We start from the raw sequence: 17664 nt of genomic DNA, 5'->3' as shown, positions 1-17664 counted from the left end.
ACATTGTTCTCCTTACAAATCTATTAGGTTAAACCACCATTGCTGTTTGACCGGTGCTAGCCATCGTGTGAAAGCATCATGACTATTCTATACAAAATCACTGTAGTATTATACAGTACGCACCTGTTCTGAACATGTCCAACCAGACGGCCACAGTCACTTAATGAAACAAGGGGCTTACATTACCACTTTTAGATAATATCTGATCATGGTTAACTTAATTGCTTTTGCAAGTAGTATGTTTTGTTTTAAAACTGTTGTTTCCTTTATTGAAGCAGTTCACATTTATATGTTCAATTTACTTTAAAACCGATGATATTAAGTAGAGAGAATAATGTCACATTTGTACAATGATTACTTCAAACTATACAATAATGACAGTAACAGAGTATGAGCTGTAATTATAAAAGCTCAGGCCACAAATCAAGTAAGAAAATGATAGGTACTATTAGTGGTCCTTCATTTGAGGATTTAAGTAACTGTTATGCCACTATCAAGGAAACCACCAAGATTCTGCACAACTTTGCACCCTTTTGGTTACCCAGTTGAAGTCTTGTCATTTGTTGGTGATCTCATATCATAAGAATCTCTATTTGTTTTTGTGCTCACTCAGTTCTAGATCACAGCTAGACATTGAGGATTCATTTTGGGTTCTTAGTACAGTAAGCAAAGCACAGTTATAGATGAGCAAAATCTGCAAAGCATTAGTAATCCTGGCCATAACATTAAATTGTTTTTTCAGAAGTATCATGTATATTGCCAAAAGCATAGGAAATAAGATAAAGCCCAGTGGAATGGTGCATGACAGGGAAAATGGTGCAAAAGAGTGTACTATGGTAAGAGCATGGTCCCAGGCATTTTTAAAGGCGCCATGTGATTTTACTACTGCGGAAGAGATCTGTGCAGTGCCGCTGCCAATGTGGGACCTTGGAAAGGTAAGTATAATACATGGATACAGGGTGTGCGGTAAGGGCTCATCCACACCCTGTGCCCATTATAGATACACCACTGTGGATTATACATAAATGTCTATCTTGTCTAACACGTTCCCTAAAAGAGGTATGTTCATTTGCGCATGTGAGGGTAAACTGGGAAAGTTCAGCTGGCCACTACCTAAAGACTTAGCAAGTGAAGGAAATCCTGCTATCAACCATGTGATCTTGGAAGACCCAGTCAGCTGAGGCACCATTTTTACCAAAAATACATTCATGACATAATTCTATGATGGTCTTAAATGGATTTACTAGGCAAATGGTTGTCTTTTGTTCTAAGCCTATCTCAAGTTGATATGATGGAGTCGATCGTGACATCTTTATTGCTGCAACCCATAAAATTGGTGTAGTCTCAGGGACTGCCTTTATTATTCTGCTACCCAGAAAATTGCTATCTAAGCTCAGCCCTATTGAATTCACACCATCATGTGAACTAGACAGTGATTAAAAAAGGGACCCTGGCCATCTGAAAACAGGATCTATATTAAATTTCAGACAGGCTAATGGTTATGGCTCCTGTAGGACTGATCTACAATAGTTTTTTAGAATAAAACCTTCTAAACCTCCACAAATAATGGTGATTTATAGAACCCCCAAAATGGGTAGACATTGGACTTAGCTCCCAGGTTACTGGCGGGTGAAGTGAAGGACGTAGCTCAGTGGCCAAATAGCGCTCCAGAGGAAATATCACTATAACCGGTATAAAGCTTTCTGTGCGGTGAACTCGATGGATGTTTTTACCTGTATTACTATGCCTGTGTGATTTGCATGTGTATATATATCCTTGGTGCCCTTCAATCAGAATTTAAGGTTTTCACATAGCAGTGGCAGCACTCATTGACAAACACAGTTTAGTACTATAGATCCAGCATTTTGTTTTTTTATTTAAAACTGACAAATGTTTAAAAAATAACCAAAATGTTGAATCTACAGTATTAGTGAGATGTACACTGTGTCTGTCCATGAGTGCCACCACTGCTGCTGTGTGAATAAATAAATAATAATAATTAAAAAAAAATAAAAATAAAAAAAAATATATATATATATATGAAAAAGAAAAGGTGAGAATGCAGCGCCTTATAGTGTAGTAATAGTGAAATTACATGGAATTTGTTATATCAATAAGAAATGCGCGTACCACATGAACTATGATCAAATGCCCATAACACTATTCTCTATACTGGAAGATTCCTCTTTGGGATAATCACTCTAGTGGTATCAGTCCATCACAGTTCCATATGGTGCATGATGTTAGGCATATATAGGGAGAGAAAGAAAACTCTCATGGTGCAGTTTTATAAACATTTATTGCACAATTCATATAAAGTGGAAAAAAACGTAATTACAATTGGGAATATCTTTAAAAGCTTATCTGAATTTTTCCTCGGTGGAAAGAGTCTCTGCGTCATGGTTCCTCAAGGAGGAACCGTGACGGAGGAACCGTGGAGTAGGAGGAACCGTGATGCAGAAACTCTTTCCAGCGGGCAAAAATTCAGATAAGCTTTTAAAGATATTCCCAATTGTAATTACATTTTTTTCCACTTATATGAATTGTGCAATAAATGTTTATAAAACTGCACCATGAGAGTTTTCTTTCTCTCCCTATATATGCCTAACATCATGCACCATATGGAACTGTGATGGACTGATACCACTAGAGTGATTATCCCAAAGAGGAATCTTCCGGTATAGAGAATAGTGTTATGGGCATTTGATCATAGTTCATGTGGTATGCGCATTTCTTATTTATATAACAAATTCCATGTAATTTCACTATTACTACACTATGAGGCGCTGCATTCTCACCTTTTCTTTTTCATAATATTCGAGATTGTACAACAACGATTCTATTGGAGACTATGCAGCTGCCACCATACTGTGGGAATTGTATTGTGGAAGGACCGACAACTTGCTGACCATGATACATATAAACGTTTACATCAAGATCCTTCTATTGAATATAAGAATTACTTGGACTCTATTCTCACCACGGCGTTCCAAAAAGCATTGATTAATAAAAAATTGTTGGATGCTCTTACAGAGGAGTTTCCACTTGTTCTGGTCATATATACCATCCCCAAAGTGCACAAGGATGCCAGAGATCCCCCGGGCAGACCTATTATTTCTGCCCGGGGTTCTCTGTTACAGCCTATTTCTCAATTTTTAGATTTTTTGTTACAGCCATTAGTTATGAAACAGACAACTTTCTTAAAAGACACTACTCAGTTTTTGTTAAAGCTCAATAGTTTGGGAAATGTACCTACAGGCACCATTATGTGCACTCTTGATGTGAAAAATCTATATACCGTCATTCCCCATGACATGGGCCTGAGTTCCATGCGGAGATTTTTGCAGGCAAATAGTTTCGATGCTCTGCATATGGATTTGTTCCTAGAATTGTTGGAGTTCACTTTAACAAAGAATTTTTTCCTTCATAACAACCATTTTTATTTACAGTGTACCGGGTGTGCGATGGGGTCCAATGTGGCCCCATCGTACGCCAACGTGTTCATGTTTGAGCAGGAACATCGATTTTTCTTTTCGGACTCCATCTTTTCTGGGAACATTATTCTATATACTTGGTACATAGATGATTTGTTTTTACTGTGGTCTGGTACTGAGCAGGAGTTAACGGGGATGATTCATGCTATTAATGCCCAGGAGCATCCAGTTAAATTTTCTTACAATTTAAGTGCATCGGAGATTAATTATCTAGACGTTAAAATTAAAATCATTGATAATAAAATTTGTACGGAAGTATTCCATAAAACAACGGACCGTAACACTCTGTTGCATTATAGCAGCTGCCATCCCCCAGCCTTGAAAAAAGCTTTACCAAAGTCTCAAATGTACAGATCTGCGAGGATCACTTCAGATCCCCAGAGGGTCCCCACTGCATTGGACTAGGTAACCAAATCATTTGAGGAACGAGGGTACCCTAAGAATATTCTAAGTAATGCTAAGGAACAGGTTCTCAAAATTCCACGCATTGAGTTATTGAATAAGCAAACAGGCAATTCTAAGACTAATAAAATTCCGTTGGTATCTGAGTATACGTTAGCAAGCCAGGTCTTACCTAGGGCTTCACGAGCCTTGTGGCCCATTGTCTCTGGTGACCGGGAGTTACCGATCTTTAAAAATAAGGAAATCATGCCGTGCTATAAGAGGGGACGCAATTTTCGGGATATCCTGGTAAAATCTAGGATTACATCTAATACTGAACCCAGTATGCATTTTTTGGTCCAAAAGAAAAAAGCAGGTTGTTATAAATGTGCGTCATGCATCACTTGCAGATACTTGGAGGCCGGTAACTATTTTAAGCACCCGCACACGGGCCGTAAATATGATATCCATCACGTTCTTACATGCCAGACACAATTAGTTGTATACATAATTATATGCCCTTGTGGGCTATATTATGTTGGTCAAACGATTCGCACCTTCAGGGAGCGAATGGCGCTTCATCGATCTGCCATCCGAGCAGCCCTGGACGGACGTGACAGTGACCAGCCGGTGGCGCGTCACTTCAAAAATTTACATCATCCCCTAGCAGCTTTAAAGTATAAGATCATCGATCACGTTCCAAAAGACATCAGGGGTGGTGATCGCTGTAAGAAATTGAGCCAATGCGAGGCCCGCTGGATCCATAGATTGGATACAATGTCACCCAGAGGGCTTAATGAAACCCTTAGCCTGAAAGTGTTTGTGTGAACATTTGTTAGAACTATTATTTATCTTTACAAGGCTAATTGCTCAGATAGGGACATTAACATCTTGGAAATATGTAGTTCACTTGTTGTCAATAGTGATGTATGGATATTCATGTATACCTACATCTTTCTTGCGGTTCCTTGGGACATTGGGCAAAGTTTGGGAAAAACTTGTGTCATCAAGAGGAAGCAAAATGGGGTTAGGCATCACATGCCCTGTTATTTTGGGGTTTTGGTATTTTTGATAGATTTATTATTGCTTTGACTGTGTTTTATTCATGTCTCTTTTTACATATTTGTAGAGCGACCACTGTGCAGGTATGTGTGTATACACATACGCTTTCCTTCTTTTTAATTTTTTTAATGTTTTTTAAGAGTATCACTTATAACACTGTATATTTCACTTTTGCATTTCCATATGCTATGTACATGGTGTGTCTTTATAGCACGATTCACTTTTGTCCTCTCACCACAGCGTTGCGAGCCAGAGAGGAGTGTGGTGTTAGGGGTTGCTAAGCAACCGCATGCGTCATCCCCAGCTACTTCCGGTTTCCGGCCAGTCAGGTGGCCCGCCTCCTGCTCGGGCAGCAGCGCTGTGGGGTGGAGAACTTCAGCTGTATAAGGTAAGATGCCTGCACATGCAGGATTGATTGTTATTTCTTCACATGTTTGACCCATCCTGATGAAAAGGTCCACGGACCTTGAAACGTCGATGATAACATGTGTCACTGAACTTATTTAAATACACGTTTTTTGCATTATGACTATTTGGGAGTGCCGCCTCGTTCTTGGAGTGGGACGTGAGATGACTACATGTGTTTAGGAAGGCACCCCTCCGTTGGTCCAATCATCCAGAGTGCCAGGCTTCCATGGGAAGTATATATATATATATATATCAGTTCTGGTTAGTACTAAAGAAAGCACAAACCAAGGGTCACTCCAGGCTTTTCAATAGAAATTTTATGAAAAAAGCATAGATATATATATATATATATATATATATATATAAAACTATATATTAAACTCTTGGTTTATAAGGACACTTAGAACCAAAAACCCTTGGCTTGAAAAAGCTCCCAACGTGGAGCGAGACACGTCAATAAGAGGGTTAATACCGCTGAGCAGAGAAAAGCATTCAACCCTTCTTAACCTGTAATTATCATTCTAACATCCAGCAAGTGAGTGAGTCCTGTGATCGGGCTGGAGACCAAGAAGCCAAGGAGGGATTGACCGGGTGCTAGCAGGCGGCCGCTGTATCATCTGCACTCTGGTCTCCCCAAATATGGATTGACTCAATTAGCAGTGCACTGTTACCTTCATTGGATTGCTTTAGAGTTCCGGAGATATCTAATCAGGCAAGTTACAGCTACTCTAACCACTTGTATCTATTTGAGCTCACTACTTTGCTGATGGGTAAGAGAACTTGCTCATATATACGGACTGTACATCATATTTCCTACACAAGTTTGAAGTGAAGAAACACATCTAACAAGTATATTATTAATTGTGGATATTGGATATTATTTTTATGTGCATCCTAGCAGTATTACAATACACAGATATTCGCATCTATTGACCAGCGATGTAGTACTTAGATTTATAATTCATCATATTTTTTATTGTTATACAGTGTATGTCATGTAAGAGGAAGATAGGTTATGTAGGTTATGTGTATTTTATTGTGTTATATTAAACTTGTATAGTTGTGGTCATTCAGACAGGTGCCACTAAGTTACAAGACTTGTTACATTCATTATCTTTATTACTAACCCTATAAGCGCAGCCCAAATTATGTTTTACGCAGTGACAGTAAAGACTCTGGCACTATTGCAGAGCCTATGATCTCTAATGCACATGTACCATCTTCCAGAATATCACTTGGAAGATGGCTCTGAGGAGGAAGAGGATAGACCTGCTTGTCGGAGTGAGGTAAAATTCTTGGTTGGGGGGGCTTGCTGCTCAGATGAGGGGGTGTGCTGCACATGGGCCTCCTCGGGGGTTAAATACACCCCTGCATACATATAACAACATTGAGATATCCAAAAAGCTTAATCAGGCTTTGTATATTATCTGAAAAAAATACTCTAAATAATTGGTATAGATATAGAGTATTTGTTTTCAGTTAATGTGCAAAGCCTGATTAAGCGTTTTAGGGATCTCAATGTTGTTATTTTATGATATACAATATCCTTAAAAATAGACACATAACTAGACATGGGAGTCTTCACTTTTCAGTTGTCCAGAAATGGTATAAACTCTTATCCCTCATTTAAGCCCTTCAGCACTAGTGTACTGAATATTAGTATCCAATATGTTTATCTCTTTGTTAGTTGTCTTTCCCTGTCTCTTACTCTTTTATCAGAAGGTACAAATGTTATTCACTTGAATCTTAGGACCTCATTCAGAGTCGGTCATAAGCGGCTGCTCGGTCGTACGCATCCAATGTTTCCAAACCACGCATGCATACGGATAGTTGTGCACATGTGCGTACGAGACCTTGCGATCCAAAATGCTGTCGATTGTATGGCTTACGAGAAGGAAGTGGCTTCCGAGAGTTGATTGACATGACAGGCCGTTTGTGGGTGTTGACGGGGGTGGTGGTCTAAAAACGCAGGCGTTCCTCACTGTTTTCAGGGCGTTTCAGGGGCGTACATAAATTTACTGCTACGACCAACATAGAAGGCCGGAAGCATTAAAACATCACTCTGCGAACAGGTTAGAGGCCTGGCTGATCATACCGCTTGCGGTTGGGTATGTGTTCTCTCAAACCCCAGAGTACAATCGATACTATCGAATGTGACTGATGTTATGTTTGATGTTTCTATTTTGTGCCACACAATGCAAGCAGCTAATAATCAATTGTTGAAGCTAATAACACTGCTAATTGGCTTGTAATTGATTCAGTTGCGTTAGCATTAGCGAATAATAAGAATAAATAAATTTCATGGGGATGGCTTATTCTATGCATTTTTTTGTTAATTTACATTAACAAACATTAATTTAATTTAATTTAATTTACATTACATACAGCGACTGACGACGATTGACTTGATCGCTAACTGCTATCACTCGCTAGCTAGAGGAGGTGCTTTGTTCATGTATGGGTGTCACTTTGGTTGCGATCGCCCAGCCGTGTGATTGTTTTTTTTTCTGATTCTCGATCGTTAGGCATAGCGGCCGCTTAAGACCAACGCTGAATGAGGGCCTGAGACCCTCAGAGTTACTACTGTGAAACAGTTTGAAGTGCTGTGGTACACTATGGTTTGTTATGCCATTTTTGTTTTTTTCTGATATGTTCTAATATCCTATTTTTTTTAGCAATCTCTTTGTTTTACTAATATACAGTATTTTAACCCACAGGGTTACACACTGATGATACAGCTACGACTGACCAGGGCACATACAATGAGAGTGCCCCTGGAACCATATTCTCTTCACAGACACTTGTCCTGAGTGGTCATTGGTAGTTGTCAGCTTTTTGGTATTTTTATTATATGAGGAAGAGCTATATCTCTTTTATGTGACAGAGGCAGAATAGAGAAAATCCAAATTGTTGGCAATCGTTGAGGCGGGAAGAGCTACCCTCACCAATCTGCAGGGTATTTGAAAGTTATTTGGGTGTTAGATCATTAAATGATAGGGCTTGGAACTTCTATTACCCTGTACAGTCTAACTGGAGTATCCAAGTATTGAGGACCTGGAAGGGTCATGTTGCCGTCGATGGAGGATAGATGTAGAACATATCTTAAACCAAAATGCATCTGGATTGGGTGCTAACACAGTTTTGGAAAGGTGTAAGTAGGGTTATTGGAGTGGTTCCCAATAGAGAGTACTGCAGGTAGTTACTCGTGCAGCAGGGCCATATTGTATGTACATCCACTAGGCAGCTGAATATTGTCTGTAAAGTAGGTATGGAGTACAGTCTTAGCCCACAATGTCCCTGGAGATGGCCATTTAAGTATCCAAAACACCAAGGCTAGAATATCTCACCATTTCATCTAACTGGGGATACAGCAAGATGGTAAGAGGACATGAGCTATTGCAGTTTGTGTAGTGACCACCCACTAGAATGGCTCACTACAGCCCTCAACCATTTTAGTTAACCATTCTAGTGGGTAATCACTCTGACCAATCAGTGTGGTCCAATACATATCTTTGAGAGTGCCCACAAATCACCTCTCAGTAGCACTGGGGCACCAGGAAGGAGGAGTCTAAACAGTTTGTTGTTTTGAAAAGACCTGTGTTTGCTACATGGACCAAAAAAGACCTGTTCCAATGATTTGTAGATATAAATCAATTTGGGAGAATGTTTATTTAATAAAAGATTACAACATTTGGTGTGTGTCTTGTCTTTTGTCTAATATTTTTTATAAGTGTACTACAACTGCCAGCAGACCCTTGATGCCCAGGCAAGCTGGCACTTCTCCAAGTGCCATCATGCCTTGGCAGCCTTGCTAGGACAGTAGTCCACCTGTAAAGAACAATACATCTATACATAAAGCCCCAGGGTTGTTGTCCTTAGGGAGGGAGACCCCATTTTTGGAGGTTCCCACTTTTCTAGGGATTCTAGCCTGGGGCTGAGCAGTCTATGGCTGCTTGACATTATGGAAATGGGAGCCCATGCTGTGTGTAATATTTTGTAGACAATGTTAAATGTTTCATTGGATATTTGAAATAAATATGATACAGTACATATTTTTCCTGCAATTTTTTAGTTAACTAAACCTTGTATTATTAATTTGATGCTGTCTCTTTGCTCTCCAGTAAAGATGACAATTACAGTTTGCACAACAATCCACAAAATATGTATGAACAATTAAAATGATGGGAACAGAAATGTGAAGGGAAAGCATCTCTAAAAAATGAGTTTTCAGTGCCTGTTTGAAGATGAAACTAGTAACAGTGAGTGTGAATGAGCATTTCTGAAAAAAATAGCAATGCTAGAAACGTACTGTAGACAAGCATGATTGATAGTGACAAGTGTTGGTGAGCAACAAGCTCTGAGATGAGGGAAGTGTGTACTTTTGTGGGTAATTTGTGATAATGTAGAGTGAAACATAAATGTGGTTAACTGTATTGGTCACAGATGATACTTTATTTAAGGATGAATGTGTAATAATAATAATAATAATAATAATAATAATAATAATAATGTATTACTGAGCTATCAGAGCTCACTACTCAGTGTGTCATTATTTTTTCGGTGCATAATCTTCATAGAAAAACATCCCATTAATGGTGATAACTATCCTGTGCTAACTGTCTCACTATACAATGGCTTAAGGCAAGAAGTAGGTATAAAATAATTTATATGGATACCACTGAAAAGTGACAATGGAGGAGGTCTAAAAATATGACAGAAAGCAGACAAAGAAGTGGTGGCATAAGTATCTAAATTTGCTCAAAGCTTTGGGTGAAACAAACACATCAATCTGTCAACCATGTATATCCATCTATGCTAGACATACAGTAAGTTAGCAAAATATTTGTCACTTATTTTTGGATGAGTTCTTGATATTAACCTCTACAATGTAAAAAGTTAATTATACTTACATCATTTGGAATAGTAAGTTCGTGAGAACTGGTTGGAGAAGTGGTGTCCAATCCTATAAAAATTACAGACAAAAAGTAAAAGAAAGTCATGGGCAAAATTAGCAAAAGATGACTGCAAAAAAACAAAAACATAAAATAAATATACATATCACAGATGTAAAAAAATGAAACAGTCAAATTGCGGCAATGAAGAGTACAGAACTTACAGCAGTGTATAAAACAATTATTAGATTGATATAGTCAAATGTGTGCATAGCTTTAATGTATATTTTGTATTCGTAACCTTCAGCCTCTTATTATACTGTACTGGATGAGATGTAGCTGGATGCAATTATGAAGCAAACTAGAACATGTAATTAAATTGATGGGTACAGATTTTCATTGAAAGGTGCACATTTTTTTAAAACTTGCAGTCACTGTCTTCTTAAATAAGCAGAGCTACCTTGGTAACATAAAACAAAACAAAAAATACATAAAAACTACATAGTGTACATAAATTAAAAATATTGTGGGGTTCGGGCAGGATAGACAAGGAAGACAAGTGGAATTTAAATTAATAGGGTTATATTGGTGTTTGAGAAGTCTTAGGAAGGAAGGCTTATTGGAAGAAGAAACAGAAAATACTGTAAGTTGCATACATTTGTTTTATATGGGAGTCAAGAGAAAGAGAGATAGTGTTAGAGGATTGCTAAATTCAAGATGCATTCTTTAATATAGAAAGGAAACTGTTTAAGGAACAGAGCAACAGCTATAATTACAACTGAATGGACAGGATACTACACGCAAATAAAGTTTTAAATGAAAAGTGAACTTTTATTTTATCATGTACATTTGCCCACTATACCAAGAGTAAAATATTTCTCCTCTACTAAAGTAGAGTGACTGAGGTGTCTTTTTCAAGAAAACCATTCCACTAATTTTAACTAGTGCATGTTATATAATTAAATGTTGCACATGATAAAGACATGTATAGTGCATGTTATGTAATTAAATGTTGCACATGATAAAATTTAATTCAGGAACATTACTCCTCAAGCATGTGTCCAGTGTAAAACCTGGGCATAGCCAATAAATACTTTGTGTAACATCAATGCATTGTCACCTTGATGAGCCATCTAGTTTATATATTCTACTAATAGATGATATTTGGAGACAGCCCAAAACTTTCAACATGGTGCAAAACAAATATAAAATAAGCTACTCATCTGTTAAATTTCAGTAGCTACAGGCTGTATGGTTCATGTATGTATTTGAATGCGCATTGGCACATGCTTGAGTACATTAGCTCCTTTAATTGACAAAACAATTAAATATAATTACTTTATGCTAATGTTATAAAATGAAGCAAGGCGTATTAAACTGACAAAGGTAAATGAGGTACAAAGAAATCAAAACAAGGTACAATATGAGATAAAATAAAGAAGATAATTTGGTCATTGACTCCATTTAGTAAAATAAGTGGTGTAATGACCATGGAAAAATAAAGGTGTTAAGAAGGACATTTTCAGGGGTCATGGGTACGTACCAGGGAAACCAGGGGTGGTCTGCCCAAGGGGAGTAAAAGGGGAATGCTGCATAGCCAACTGGTGAAGCTTGGTCAACTGCAGGGCAGGATGGGAAATTAGAACTAACCAATCAAATGTATTATATCAGAATACAGAAAACCATCTAGAACTGGATTATTAAATATAAACATAAAAAGGGTCAATCATTGTTTTCTAAATTATGATATAGATAAAATAACAATTACAAATTTACATAATTATTGTTACTTCAACTAATGACTACTGTTATTGTTAACAAACAGAATTATTCTACATAGGTGGAATTTAAATCCATGCAAAAAATAAATTAATGACAGAAGTATAGATTTCAGTTTGTATCTGGGCCGCCATACTTTCTATCAATATAAGTTACTCAGTTACAGTAAATTAGTATTTGAAGTCTGGCATGTTCCAAGAAAGTGAAGATACTTCCTATAGAAAGTATGTACTGCCCAGTACAAATATATATAGTATGTTTGATATTATTGACATGCACTGGACTCACGTCTGGATGTGGAATAGCATACTGCCCCTGAATTGCAAATGCCTGGAATTGAAAAGTAAATAAAAAGTTACTCTTGATGTGTTTTTTTAAACAACTGTACAGGATCCTGACTAATCATACTAACAAACATTCCTGTGGAGTTGGCCATATCCATCAGTCATATAGTGAAGGACGTACTGTACATCACTTTGATTTAAGAAGTTTACCCAAGCACTAGCACCTGCATACGCCCTCATCTAAGAATGTTCAACTAAAATGTAAAAGGAAAACCCTTGTAAAAACATATGAATAAAATACAAAAATGTAAATATATATATATATATATATATATATATATTTAGTCGCTGATGTTAATGCATGGAGATAAAAAAGGAATTGTGGACATTGTTAACTATAGATACTGTCTTTCATATACAGTATTCAGCTCAGCAATTCACAGCCTTTCCTATATATTAATGTAAAATAGTGACGTTTCTTGTGCTTTGAACAGTACAGTAAGTTCTTCTGATTTAGTAGTTGCAGTAGTAATATAAACATAGTGCTTTGTTTCTAATACTGTCAATACAACTTTAGTGAATTCTTAACAACACAAGAAAGAGGGAATCAGTTTCCCATCTCAAATAATGAAACACTATAATAATAGAGGTCTGTTCTATTAAAATACATAACGTTCCTCCAGATTCTCAGGACAGTGACAGTTTTGATCATTTTAACAAACAATTTACTAAAATATATGTAAGTTTTTTAATAATTTATTATGGATATGTAAAACATCAATTATGTAACTATTTTGTAATATCTATCAATCTATCTGGGATGGATACATGGGATTGACAGTCACTATGTCGACAATACAACTGTAAGCATGCTGGTAAAGCAGTATGTTTAAAGTGGTACTGGTCATCCAGTTATCATGCTCTGAGTAGCATGTTAACGTTGATGACATGCCGATGCCTTCGTTTCGACACAGTAACATCGGCCTTCCCTTACATTAATATGCCCGATAACCTGATATATCAGGTGCCCTTGTAGTAATGCCACATTCCACAAGGCTGCTATAGAAAATAACACAAACAGAACTTCAGTTGTTTTAATTTATATTCTTTGAGGAAAGCACATTTCCATGTAGTTACTAAGTTAAAAAAATAACTAATAAAGCAAAGTTTCTTTAATCTTTTAATTGTATGCAATCTAGAAATTGGAAGCCTGAGTCTGGGCTTCCAGTAGCAGTGCGCATGCGTAAATTGATAATCTGGCTCACTCCAGGGGCGTAGCCAGAAATGTGCGGGTCCTATGGCAACATTCTGAATAGGCTCCTGTTCCAATGCTTCTAGAGCAGGGGTGGTGAACCTTTTTTCTGCTGAGGGCCATTTTGATATACATAACATTATTCGCGGGCCTGGTGTAGATCATGTCCCCTTCGTGTGACGTCATGCGGGGCGGAGCCACCATCACCGGTAATTACAGCAGTGCCCGGAGCATTCTGAGGATGCTCCAGGGAGCTGTAAGGGCAGCGGTGTGATCATCTGAAGCATCCTAAGGACACTCCAGGTGGCACTGCTGCATATATTCTGGCTGCAGGGTGCCATTCTAGGCACCCTGCTAGCCAGATGAGGCTAGCAGAAAAAAGCTCAGAAGGCCAGACCAAATGATTCCGTGGGCCTTATAAGGCCTCCGGGCCTAAGGTTCCACATCCCTGTTCTAGTTCACATTATATTACATTGTAGGGCGGCAACACAATACCCCCAATTAGCATTATGACATATTGTGTCCTCACTTCATATTATGCCACATTACAGTGCCCCAGTTCATATTATGCTAAACTATAGTGCCTCTACTTCATACTGTGCCACACTACATTTCACCAGTGAATATTAGGTAACATTACAGTGCCCACCATACTATACCACATTACAATGAGCAGGTCACATGATGCCACATTACAGTGCTTACCAGTTCAGATTGTGCCACTTTATAGTGCCCAGTTCAGATTATGCCACTTTGCAGTGCCTTTTTATAAATGAAATGTCACCCCATTCAGGCTGAGCCCAATTGCTTAGCAGGGAAATCTGTGTCCCATATCAATGGCACCCCCTGCACACACTATAGCTACAGTACATCCATGGCTCATGCATGTGTTCTGTTACAGCTATCTAGTCTGGCAAGGAGTAAGGTTACTCATACTGCAGTGTTACCAGAGAGCTAAGTCCAAGTCTGAGATTCCAGTTCAGGTAACACATGAGCAGATTGATGTAGGACTGGCTGGCAAAGCTGGAAGTTGTCTTTTACTGATAACCAGCCATTACATCAGGGGAGCTGAGTATTGCTCAATTTTATTAGTAATGATGATTTACTATTGTTTATTTATAATTTAGCACTAGCAGTCTAACATATTTCCTTTCTAAACTGTACTAGAATAATAACAGACAGAGGCTTAAATGTAATCAGTTGTGAGATTGGCCAGAGCATGGGAGCTGTAGCATTCTAACCAAGTGACCTCTCATTGGCAAAATTGTCCCAAAAGCAGGTACAGATCATGGACAAAGTGGTTCACGCATTTTTTTTATGACTTTGCCATGAGTGGTGGAAGGAGTCTGGTGTTGTGTATGCAAACCAGGGAGGAGGGTTGCGTCCACAAGCGGAGGTTGCGTGTTGCAGCTGCAAGCGAGGGAGGATGGGGTTTTGCTGCCATGAATGAGGGAGAATGAAGCACTTTAATCTATCCTCTGACTGTACAGTGCACGATCCCTGTATCTGGTCCTGTCACCTCCCTGGTGGTCGGAGCGGAGCACTCTCCTCCATCACAACCTGTTTAATGTGGTTGTGGCAACAGCACAGTGAAAATACAGAGACCTGTGTCACAGTGAAAACAGGAACAGGTAAGTGAAGCTGTGGGGGCTGGAATGGGATGGGAATAAGTGGGGTAATGGGTATGTTTGAGTAAAGTTTATAAATTTATAGGGGTACAGTAACTGGATTTTATTATGAGGATAAAGGCTAATGCTATAATAGAGTTAAGGGTTAATTACCATAAAGGGTATTTTTTATTAGACTATAGAAGGTAATGAATGTAAATGGAATTAATTATGGGGATAAGGGACTGTTTATGTAGAGGGATCAATTATGGAACTGTTGTGATAATCCTAAAGGAGTTAATGATTTTTAGGAGGTGTTTTTAAGGATGAGGGGATAATATTATGTGGCAGTCTTAAAAGTACTCTGTATTGTATAATGATTTAGCATGTTCTCTGTATATGGCGGTCCTTAACATTCTTTCTGTATTGTATGGCAGTCTGTGATCTCGTTGTTAAATGGTGGTCAATAGCATGCCCTCTATATCATATGGCAGTCACAAAAATGCTTTCTATTGAATGATGGTCACAAAACTGGTCTCTGCAGTAAATGGCAGTTACAAAAATGCTCTCAGTATTGTATGGTGATCATAAAAATGTTCTCATTATTGAATGGTGGTCACAAAAATGCGCTCAGTATTCTATGGTGGTCATAAAATGCTCTTGTTATATAACAATTACAAGAATGGTAAGGAGGGCCAGTGCATACCCTATTAGAGTCATAGTCTACTTGCAAATGGGTAGGTGTAACTGGATGGCAAGGGGGCACTTGCAAATAAGATAGGTTTACATTGGCGTGCTAATGGAATTACTGACTGTTCAGATGTGACCATGAAGAAATACTATGTCACGTTTAGTCACGTCTCCTGCACCAGGGATACCACTACTTACCATGAAATAGACCCCTATGTGGTTTGTTTCTTTATGAATTAAATTGCTTTGTAATGTATTTTCTGTTTCTGTAATGTGAGGAGGGTGCATTTTTAGACTTGCCTTCAACATCAGTTTTTCTAAAGAAGGTATTCATTGTATGAATTGATCAGGGTGGATGCCCCAAAAGTATCTTGCCTAGGGCCTCATGAGGTCTTATTCCGGGATGCTACATGGACCAACTAAGTAATAAACTGGTAAACATGGAGGAGTGCTTATTTCATTTTAAAAAATTCTAACTATGTCCAAGGCTGGCCAAGGCATGCTGGCACTTGTGGTTCCTTAAGTGCAATCATGCCCTGGCAGTCTTGCTGGGACCAGTAGTTCACCTGTGACAAACAATATTATTTCTTATCTTAATCATTACCTCTGTACCCACTTCCAGTAAGGGTTTGGAGAAGGAGGAGGGTGGTCTGCACAATTTATTTCCAGACCCTACATCCCTGGGGAACCAGCTCTGGAGCCAACTGGTCTAGGATTAGTGGAATGATGGTGGGTAGACCACCATACTGTGGGTCTCCCCTCTATGGTTCCACTAGCCCTGACTGGTCAAACCTAATGATTAAAAAATTGGGGGGACCCCTTCTCTTTGCCACCCAATTATTCCAATACCAACCTAGGAAAAAGCACTAGTCCTGGTTAAGCATAGATGGGGGACCCTACACAATTTTGTTATCTATTAATTATATCTATCAATATCTTTACATATGGAGCACAGCATATGTACTCTATCCCACTGCCAGTGCCATCTATTCTTTTGCAAGTTATTCTGATGAAATCCAAGCAAGTTCACAACTCTTAGACTATTACATCCAGCGACTTGCATATTTCACATTAGAAAAATCTGGAGAGAGTGTTGGGTTGCTCTGAAAATGGTGCAGTCAAGACTGGGATGAGTTTGCCTGTACTTGCATTCTCTCACATATGTCCATTTCAATGTTGCTGGAAACTTGCCTGAAAATCACCTTTTTTTTACCAATGCGGAGCCTATTATATTCCCCCTAGAATGTGACTGGTTGCAATGGGTTACAGCACCTTGTTAATAACTTTCTCTATATCAGTTTGTAATAAATTTCTGGTTATTTTCTTTTTCTGTGATGATAGCGTATAATCTCACATGGATGATATAAACCTAATATAATATTGAGCTCAGAGGCTCACAAAGGGCTTGATTCCAAGTTGGGAATAAAGCAAAAATTAGCATGAAGCAGATGCACAGTTACACTTTTTTTTTTTGGCTTTAGTGCTAACGCAAAGCCTTGTAGTCTAACTCTAGATGTTTGGGAAACAGGATAAATGAAAAGGGCAGTTTGGAGACAACTGCACATGCAAGCATATTATATTCATTATGCCAGCAGATTTCCCTTCATACCCGACAACACTCTTAGAAATCAGTCAGATTTTTATGTGCTTATCTGGTAAATCTGGACAAACTGCCTATGCTATGCACTATTGACCTGATCCAAGCGCTAGTCCACTTTCGGGGCAAATCTTGCGGTTTTCTACACTATCTCCTTCAAACTACACATTCAGTACCTTTTTCAGTCCTGCCATTTCCCTCTCAGAAATATTTCCAGG

The 17664-nt window shown here is 38.4% G+C and overlaps 1 protein-coding gene across 10 annotated transcripts in view; it reads right to left on the bottom strand.

Moving 5' to 3' along the window:
* Positions 1–17664, bottom strand: part of LOC148522870 (poly(rC)-binding protein 3-like) — a 1341444-nt gene that overhangs the window by 13178 nt on the left and 1310602 nt on the right. For all 10 annotated transcript variants that reach the window (XM_088473625.1, XM_088473627.1, XM_088473623.1 and 7 more), the window contains 3 exons: positions 12305–12346; positions 11781–11856; positions 10256–10308 (listed from right to left, as the gene is read on the bottom strand). In XM_088473625.1, the coding sequence (XP_088329751.1) occupies positions 10256–10308; positions 11781–11856; positions 12305–12346 (171 nt within the window). The remainder of the gene's footprint in view (positions 1–10255; positions 10309–11780; positions 11857–12304; positions 12347–17664) is intronic.

The sequence above is a fragment of the Taudactylus pleione genome, unplaced genomic scaffold, assembly GCF_031769625.1.
Source record: "Taudactylus pleione unplaced genomic scaffold, aTauple2 ptg000137l, whole genome shotgun sequence".
In the NCBI taxonomy this organism is placed as follows: Eukaryota; Metazoa; Chordata; class Amphibia; order Anura; family Myobatrachidae; genus Taudactylus; species Taudactylus pleione.
The sequence above is the reverse complement of the archived record's forward strand: the minus strand, read 5'-3'. Positions and strand labels throughout refer to the sequence as shown.